Source organism: Spinacia oleracea, chromosome 1 (genome assembly GCF_020520425.1).
Source record: "Spinacia oleracea cultivar Varoflay chromosome 1, BTI_SOV_V1, whole genome shotgun sequence".
NCBI lineage: Eukaryota > Viridiplantae > Streptophyta > Magnoliopsida > Caryophyllales > Amaranthaceae > Spinacia > Spinacia oleracea.
The window spans coordinates 76,517,015-76,526,769 of NC_079487.1; the positions used below are offsets into that span (position 1 = coordinate 76,517,015).

The 9,755-nt window shown below is 42.1% G+C and overlaps 1 protein-coding gene across 1 annotated transcript; it reads right to left on the reverse strand.

Annotated features, from left to right (window-relative positions):
- Nucleotides 1-230: 230 nt before the first annotated feature.
- Nucleotides 231-6,816, reverse strand: LOC130465959 (uncharacterized). Its single transcript, XM_056834734.1, has 6 exons — nt 1,976-6,816; nt 1,741-1,890; nt 1,346-1,675; nt 1,123-1,272; nt 951-1,049; nt 231-872 (listed from the first exon to the last, which is right to left on the reverse strand). Exons 1-6 carry the CDS (start codon nt 2,042-2,044, stop codon nt 567-569), a joined length of 1,104 nt encoding a protein of 367 aa, XP_056690712.1. The 5' UTR covers nt 2,045-6,816; the 3' UTR covers nt 231-566.
- Between the last annotated feature and the right edge of the window lie 2,939 nt (nt 6,817-9,755).

Below are 9,755 nucleotides of genomic sequence, written 5' to 3' on the forward strand. Positions count from 1 at the left end.
ATACTTTGACTTGCGCTTTTCCTAACCAAAAAACCTCAGTCAAAGTGGGGGCTTATAGTGGGTATATACACCCGAAAAAAATGGGCAAATTTGTTTTTTCTTCAAAATTTTTCGCAAAATTGTCATGCATGCATATAGCCACAAAATTTCAAGGCACACACAACGCATACAATTCCAAATATTCAAACATACAAATCCCAATCTTCAAAAAATTTCAAGCCGATTCAAGTTCAAAGCTAATACAACCATACAAAAAATTTCAAGTTTTCAATCCATACAAATACAATACAACCCAGCCTATACAAAATCAACCCAGGCAAGCTGGAACTCGCTACCATGCAGGGTCAGTCTGAATCATCATCGACAGCGACCTCAATCACAGGCGCCTTGTCCCTATTCCGCCTCCTAAGACGCTCCAGCTCTTGATCCAACTCCGTCCCAGGGGTACTAGGATCCTGCTCCGAGATACGAAGTGTGCCGGGAGAGGGATGGACTCCCTGCTGAGAAGAGGAATACTGATAAGGCGGCGACATCGCCATGTACTGGTATGGCCCAAACATCTGAGCCTAGCGCATCCTATCCATCTCCGACCAGTAAGCCCATGAATCGGCACCCCAAGGCTGAGGACCACTCCCTCCGAAGTAGCAACCGGGAGGAGGAACAAAGGGCCTCGAACTGCCAGCACCCCCAAATGAATGCCTGGTGGGATCAACATGTGCAAAAGGGGAAGCTCCTCGCTCAGCATCAGAATGCCTCTGATGAGGACTAGCACAAGACCCTTGTCCCAGCTCCAAACTCGGTCCTTCCTGCCTCAAGGACGTCTCCACCTGGGGCTCTCTGTCAAAGGAACCTCCATGGTCTCGACGGCGTTCCTATACAACATACAAGTTCAAAGATCGATATCCAAGTTCGAATTTCCATAATACAAGTTTCAAGATCAAGAAAGGCACCTCTCTGTTCCGGCCAGCAAGCTTCCGGGTCAGTTTGGCACACTGCCTCTTCCAAGAATCAAGCAAGAGCATCCAGCGACGCACTCTCACCCGAGGCGCCTGCATACAAAATCCAAGATCAATTTCCAAATACAAGATTACACACAGTTCAAAGAGATGCAGCAGTACTTACAGGGGCGTAATGCTCAGGTACAGCATCATATGATTTCCGGTGCGGAGGAGAAGTCAAAGGGATGGTCTCCACCACCTCTTCCCCGTCCGAGTTCTCATAGCGGAGGATCCTATCAGCATGAGGAATGTCCTCAGGATCAACCTCCTCCTCCTACATACAATCATGCAATCAATACAAGAATACAATCAATACAAGAATACAAGATACAAGGTCCAAAGCTCACCGGCAGTACAAAGCGTACTGGTGGAGCCAACCTCCTCAAGAATTCATCATAGCTACCCTTCTTGTGCACAAACTCCCTCCAAGAGCGGCAAACCGCATCGCCCCTAGCCTCCGCATAGAGCCGGGAAAGATCTTCATCTAGAGCCAGCATGGACTCCAGTGGATCCTTGGGGACAAGCCTATCCCCCGGATGATGCTGAAGGGACACCCGCTCCCCTAGATACCACATATGGCGGTACACCCCTGGAAGCAAAACCCGCCGCCCAGACAGGAAATGGGCACAAGCAGCTGAGGTAGGTACAACCGCGTTGGCAAAAGGACGCCATACCACCTGCAAAACCAACAACTCAGGCAACAGTACAAATACAAGAGAGCAAAACAGTACAAGAACATTACCCTATCAGCAGGTAAAACTCTCCAAGCTCTGCGAGAAGCCGCCAGGGACGCACCCACGCGCACCGCTCCTATCCAAGAGGCAGCATACGGGTAAGCCGCATCTCTAGTACGCTCCGACGCCAAAGTCGGAAAGTGCTCATAGATCCAAATCTTTCAAGGAACAAACAAAACATCAGTCAAGTTCAAGATAAAAGCATACAAATACAAAGTACAAAGTACAAGGAGTCTCGAATACCTCCAGCACGCTCCACAGAGCAGCCATGCTCGGGTCACTCCCCAGTGCAGTCCGGGAGGCCTGCCCCATTTCATACAAGAGGTGGCTATATGCCAAACCATCCCAGTTATAACTCGAGACAGCTCTCAAGTCCCTCAGAGCGGACAAGAAGCTAATATGCACCTGACTGTTCCTACTCGGGGCAATCACTCTGCTAACCAAGACAAGGAGGAAGAGCCTAACCCTCTGCTCCGCGGACACACCCTCACCACAGATAGCATCCACAAGCACCGTCACCGTCACAAGTTTCAATTTTGCAATATATTTCAATATCGCACTTTCAATTATGCCATTTCAATATCGCAATTTCAATACCGCACCTTCAATACCGCACTTTCAATTCCGCAATTTCAATTATGCACTTTCAATTCCGCAATTTCAATTCCGCACTTTCAATTCCACTCCTTTACTTGCCTAGTCCATTTCTAGGCAATGTGGACCTACTCCCTAGTCCATTTCTAGGGGGTCTTGTATTTACTAATTCCGCATTTTATTTAGTATTGTGATGTTGCTTTATTTGCTTTATTGCTTTCATCACCAACATGCTTAATACAACAAACTACAAAGGTTACATCACACTGAACAAAGATAATTTCTTGGACAAACCGGCCTAAGGTTTCTTAAATTAATCTTTAAAGCAAAGTGACCACCATACAATTAGAAATTCTATTTTCTCTAAATTCAAACCCACATAGTCTAATCTAGGGTGTATTTTCGAAACAATGTTGTGCCAACGTACTTGAATATTTCTAAAGCTCGCCGAATAAGCATTTTCGTTCCCGAGCCCGGATCTCACCCATCCGTTTCAAGGATTCAAGGCCTTATCCAAAAATAGAGTCATTTTGCGGTCTTCCCAAACGGGACCTAAAATATAGTTTGGTGGCGACTCCTTCGAGGTGCAAAAATAATTCAACGGTTCTCTAAATGAACCGCCGCGTGCCAACCCCCCTTGTAGGAAACGGAAAAATAAAACCCCCTACATTACTGCTGTGGACTTTTCGCAACCGCCCGATCGGGTGGATTTTGGCCCGATCGGGCCGACTATCGAGCACTTCGCCCGATCGGGCGAAGCTCTGCCCGATTGGGCGACGCCAACCCCTGCTGCTTTTGCGCATATTTTAATTATGGTTTTTGGCTTGTTATTTGGGCAAACTATAAATACTAGCCCTTTTATTTTTAGAAGACATCTTTCATTCTAGTATTAGCACTTAGTTTTATCTTAGTTTTCTCTCAATTTCTCAACACTTAGTTTTATTATTTTAATTAAAATCTCCAACTTTTGAGTTCTTCCTCTGTTCTTCATTTAGGTACTATTTCAATCTAAAGTTTGTTTATTCAATTTCATTGCTCTTACTTGCTTTATCAATTATTCTAATTATGTCTCCATTGATTAATATTGTTTTAGCTATCTTTATTATGTGTGAGTAGTCTAATATCTAGGGTTTGGGGATCCATGAATATTTATGAAGGGATGATTGAATAATGTTGATTGTTGGTATTGTGATTGATTCCTATTGATTGGTTTATTTCACTATGCAATTAGATTTGCGCAGGTTTAATTGTGATAGTCATGCAATATCAGGTTAAGATTCGAGAGATGCAATTTGATATTAAGGCTTGTGTCAATAGGTGGAATTAGGATTAATACGTAGCGAGAGTCCGTTAATTCTAAGTCTATGATTAGTATCGATTCGAGAGAGCATGCTAGTCTAATTAATTGCTTTATTGATTAATGCCGATTGTTTATCATCCTGGATTGTTATTTGTTGGTGAACCTATGCCCTAGATTCTTTAATATCTTCATTCTTAATTGTTTAATTATTTTCGTAGTCTTAGCATACAAACCAACCAACTCTTGTTTCCCAATAGTCTAGATTAGTTGATTAATAGTAGAAAGAACGCATGTTTCCCTGTGGATACGATCCCTACTTCCCTTGCTATCTTGTTAGTGGACTTAGGTTTATCTTTGACTAGGTGATACGACTTTAGCCTGTCAGTCGTGTGCATATAAGACTGAAGGAAATATGTCCTTCACCCAAGGTGCATTAAGTCTAATACCAAGGTTCAGATTAATTACGAACAATTAATTCAGTGAGATCAAGTGATCGGAACAGCTAGCTGGAGAAATGCTTCCGATCAGTGAGTTCTTTGTTCGTTTTCGTTGACAGATTATTGTGGAAAACACGCTTCGAATGTAAGTTTGCTTAATCTGTGCTTTATACATGTTTCCTGGCTTTGGGGATTGTTCCGCACATGTTATTATGTTTAACTGTATTCCCGTACAAAGACTAGTATATATATGTAGTATATATGTAGTACTTTTTTATATATTTATTAGTAAAAGCATAAGCCAAAATCAGTATAATTCGATCAGAAATCTAAATGATACATTCATTTAGAAATGAAGGGAGTATTATTTTTCAAAGGGATCTGTGATAGAGATAGAATCTCTTAGGATATTTTATGTATAATAGACTTCTAGTCGTATTAAGTTTCCTAATCCAATCCGGACTAATGTTCTAACCCACTATATATATTTGATCAATGACAATACTCCAATTCACGGAGTTTCACAATATCTAACATGGTATCACAGCTTAGATTGTAGATCTAGCTTCCACAAATATTATTTTCGATCTTGGAAATTTGTTTCGCCATTAATTTCATTGCTACCGCTCAATTACTGGTTCTCTACACCATTAATTTCTTGCGTCAGTGTTCCCACTGCCACAAAATAAGTTACAGTTCTAGACTTTGGTCACATTAATTACACCAAAAAATCCATCATAATCACGCCGCAGCATGACAAAAGACAACGAAGACCTCACGCCTCCTTCGTCAACGGAATTTCACTCGGCTCTTTCGGTAAATAATATCAAGAACGCTATGCCTTTAATTCTTGATCGGGAAAAGGTGCAATATTCAAATTGGGTTGAATTATTCGAGTGTCACGCTCATGCTTTCAACGTTCTTGATCACATAGATCCCACTACTCCGCGTCCTACTGATGTATCTGAGCCTATGTGGAAGCGGCTCGACTCTATTGTAAAACAGTGGATCTATGGGACAATCTCTATTGATCTTCTTCATACGATTCTTTGCAGGGGAGATACGGCACAACAGATCTGGAATAAAATCAAGGCCATATTTCAAGATAACAAACATACAAGGGTCGTATATCTTGAAAATCAGTTTAACTCTGTCCACTTGAATGATTTTTCTGACATTAATTCTTATTGTTTGCAATTAAAGACTATAAGTGATCAATTAGCTAATATTGATCAACCCGTGTCAGAACAAAAATTGGTCTTACGTCTTGTTGCAGGTTTGGTTGGTACCGATTATGATACTGTAGCTGCTATGATTCAACAATCGAACCCTCTTCCGATTTTTTAGAATGCACGGTCACACCTACTATTCGAGCATGACCGACGTGCAAATGATCAAGGTGGCCATGCCCAAGCGATTTGTCGTGCAACATCATCAGCTACTCCCAGCCGCGGCCCCACCACAACACTAACCAGCTGCCAGCCTGGTCGTGGCGGATGGGGAGGCCGTGGTCGCGGGCGTGGACGGGGTAGGGGTCGTGGCCGTGGAAATGGCAACAACAATCAGCCACATCCACAACATCCCCATCCCACACAACAGCCTGCCTAGGCCACAACACAATGGGCCGGCCCAAAGCAGCCTGCTCCAGCTTAGGCCCAGTTCCAAAATTGGCCAGCAACCCGTTTCCCTTATCCTCAACAGCAGCAACAAGCAGTGCATTATAGGGAAGCAGCTCCACATGCCCAATATCACCTTGGCCCACCTCCGCGGCCCACCCAACACTACCAGGCCTACCCAACTAAATATGGGTCGTCTATGACTGCCACAAATTTGGGTAATTCCTTTTTTACGATGACGCTTCCACAGGATAATTCATGGTATGTGGACTCGAGTGTGACATCTCACATGACCAACAACGCGGGTACTCTCATGCCCCTATTTAATTTAAGCACTAATAATCATAAGGTAATGGTAATCGCATTCCAGTAACGGGTTATGGTCATAATACTTTGCCTCACCCCAAACCACCATTATTACTTCGTGATGTTCTCCTTGCCCCTCAAATAATAAAGAACTTAATTTTGGTCCGTAAATTTACAACTGATAATTCTGTGTCTATTGAGTTTGACCTGAATGGTTTTTCTGTGAAGGACCTTTGTACGGGGAGTATTATATCGAGATGTAATAGTTCGGGGGACTTGTATCCTGTAACCACCACCTCACCATCCGCCTGCTTAGCCACCGTCGTCACATCATATGCTACCTGGCATGATCGTCTAGGACATCCGGGAAATCCAGCTATAAATTTTCTTAAAACTAAAAATTTCATAGTTTGTAATAAAGAGCATGACTCTAGTTTTTTCCCTTCTTGCCAATTGGGGAAACATGTGCGTTTGCCGTTTTATGATTCTAATAGCACTACTTCTACTGCTATTGAAATTATTCATGCTGATTTGTGGACCTCTCCTATTCGTAGCACTAAGGGCCACAAATATTATTTGGTATTATTAAATGATTTTACCCATTTTATGTGGACTATACCCCTTCAATATAAATCTCAGGATTTTCAATCCTTTATGGATTTTAGGCAATATGTCATAACTGAATTTGAAAGACCAATAAAAGATTTTCAAAGTGATCATGGGAGGGAATTTGACAACGACACATTTAAAGTATTAGTTTTTCGATTTTCATGTCCCCATACCTCATCTCAGAATGGAAAAGCTGAGCGCATGATTAGAACCATTACTAATATGTCTCGCACTCTCTTATTTCATGAATCCGTTCCACCTCAATATTGGGTAGATTCTCTAGAAACAACCACATATTTATTAAACATCTTGCCTACTAAGATGCTAGACAACTCTACCCCATCCCAGATGTTGTTTAGAAAAATCCCATCATATGCCCATATTCGGATTTTTGGATGTTTATGTTTTCCCAATTTATCGGAAACCGCTCCACACAAATTAGCACCCCTGTCCACCCCATGTGTCTTCTTAGGTTATCCGTCCAATCGTCGGGGCTATAAGTGTCTTGACCTTTCACTATGAAAATAATACTCTCCTGGTATGTACATTTGATGAGAAAACTTTCCCGTTTCAAAACTTAAATTCCTTTAAAGAATCGGACTACGACTTTTTAGGAACATCGGAACCATTCCCTTTGCTTAATCCATTATGGCAGCACCACTCTGTTCTCGGCCCAACCCAAAATTCCCTACATAATGCTACTTCACATGGGCATAATAGACCACAATTGGGAACTGGGTCAGGTTAGAGCGCCAGGACCCAGTTGAGGCCTACCCATACAGCAGCACTCCCACATTTACCTGCGGTCCAAAACGGAGGCCCAACACAATACAATAATCAACCCCCTTATATCTCCAGCACTTCACGTGCACCCCCCCAATATGTCAACTCCCATGGACAACGTGGCCCACTCATCTACCCCAGCCCAAAATATGGCACCTACCCACGTCTATCATTCTGGGCTAAGCCCAATAGCCTTTTGTTTGGATCACACACCCCACCTCCGATATACTCCACCACCATTACGTGGTGCACAACCAATCCAACCGACTCGGCCACTCCCTCCTTCCCCGTGAGTAACGCGATCCCAACACGGGATTGTGAAGTCAAACCCCAAGTATGCTCTTTAGGGTTATGAATAATATAAACAATATAATTCTTGCGGAAAAACCATAAAGCCAGGAATCCAAATTAATTGCCACATAGTCAATTAGCATAATTAGGATACATACAATGTGATGCGTGCCTTCCTAGCTGCTCCCGAATAGAACAAGAACAAGTATAGTACTACAAATGTCTCCCCTCCGTAGATAGTTCACAGCACGTTCGGATCCGCCTTAGATTCAACCAACTAGAATATTCTCTAAGGTTTTATGTGCACTCGGGAAACTCACAATAATATTAGGCAAATACTAAATTCTCTCTTGAACTTAATGTATTGGAATACTTATTGAATTGCATGATAAATTGTGATCATGAACCACATATTTATAGGGTGGAAATAGAGGAGTTAGAATTCTACTAGGAATCGATTAACTAAATCCATAAGGATTCTAATTAACTAATAACATTAGAATTTTAGGTTTAATCAAATACTAAGTATTTCAGATTTAACCAAAATATTTAATTTTAGTAGAATTAGGAAAACACGATAAGCAAGCAATCCTAACCGGCCAAGGCTTTGGCCGTGTAGCACGCAGCCCCGCAACGCGCAACCCATGAGTGGGCGTTGTTGCTTGGCTCGGCCCATGCGCGCTGGGCGTGGGAGCAAGCAGCACGTGGCCCATCTCGTTGGGCGCTGCTTCTCGCCCCATGCTCGTTGTTCATGCTCGCTGCTCCGCACGCGGGCTTGCTTGGCGCTGGGGCTTGCGTCTCGCAAACTCGTTCGTAGATCGTTCTTACGTCGGGCTTCCGATTCGTTTTCCGATTTCGGAATTCATTTCCGATTCCGGAATTTATTTCCGATTCGAACAAATATTTACGTTTCTGTTAATATTTCTGATTCCGGAAATAATTTCCTTTTCCGGCAATATTTCCGATTCCGGTAATATTTCCGTTTCCGGCAATATTTCCATTTCCGGTAATATTTCTATTTCCGATAATATTTTCCGATACGAACCATGTTTCCGTTTCCGGAAACATCTACAACTTGGATAATATTTATATTTCCGTTATGATCCATATTTCCGTTTCCGGCAATATCATCATTTCCGGAGTATTCTATATTTTTCCTGTTGACGATTTCAGCTCCCACTGGAACCGAGATCCATCGTTTCCGAATGTTCATAAATAGAGTATTTAATGAATAATATATTCATTTAAATACTTGATCCGTTCACGTACTATTTGTGTGACCATACGGGTTCAGTTAAGAATAAGTTGTGGATTAATATTATTAATTCCACTTGAACTGAAGCGGCCTCTAGCTAGGCATTCAGCTCACTTGATCTCACTGAATTATTAACTTGTTTACTCAATTAATACTGAACCGCTTTTATTAGACTTCGCATTGAATGCATACTTGGACCAAGGGCATTATTTCCTTCAGTCTCCCACTTGTCCTTAGGGACAAGTGTGCATTGCCTAATTCCTTTGTCCCTTGATGCCTGCTCATGAACATAAGGTAAGAGTAGTCATCCTTATTATGTCCAGAGGTATTTCTCGGTTTCAGAGTTCAACTGATCAAATAAAACTGATAATCATAGCCTTTGATTCATCTGAGCACGACCATGCATTTTTTAGTTTCTAGCTCTCCGAGTGGCCTTGTACAACTTTCAGGATCTCATCCCGATTTATGGGAGGAAAATCCCAATCTTGTAATCTTGAGATTAAACTTTGTTTGATAGGTGATTACCGGAACGTTGCCGTTATAGTCTCGTTTTACGGTGCGACGCTTGACAACGTCAAGGTAACCAGTTCTCGAACAAGTAATCTCAAATCACTCAGGTATTTAGGATTAGTGTCTAATAATGTACTGAAATTTACTCATGACAAATTTTTATCTCTTACAGTAAAGTTTTACAGGTCTGTCCGATACTAATTTTTTCAAGTAAGTATCTATGCAAATGATTGCGACATTTCCATGTCCACATAGTTCAAGACACAACACTACTAGTCATCTTGCATTTTAGTCGTCTAGGGTTTTCTATGCGTCCATCTTT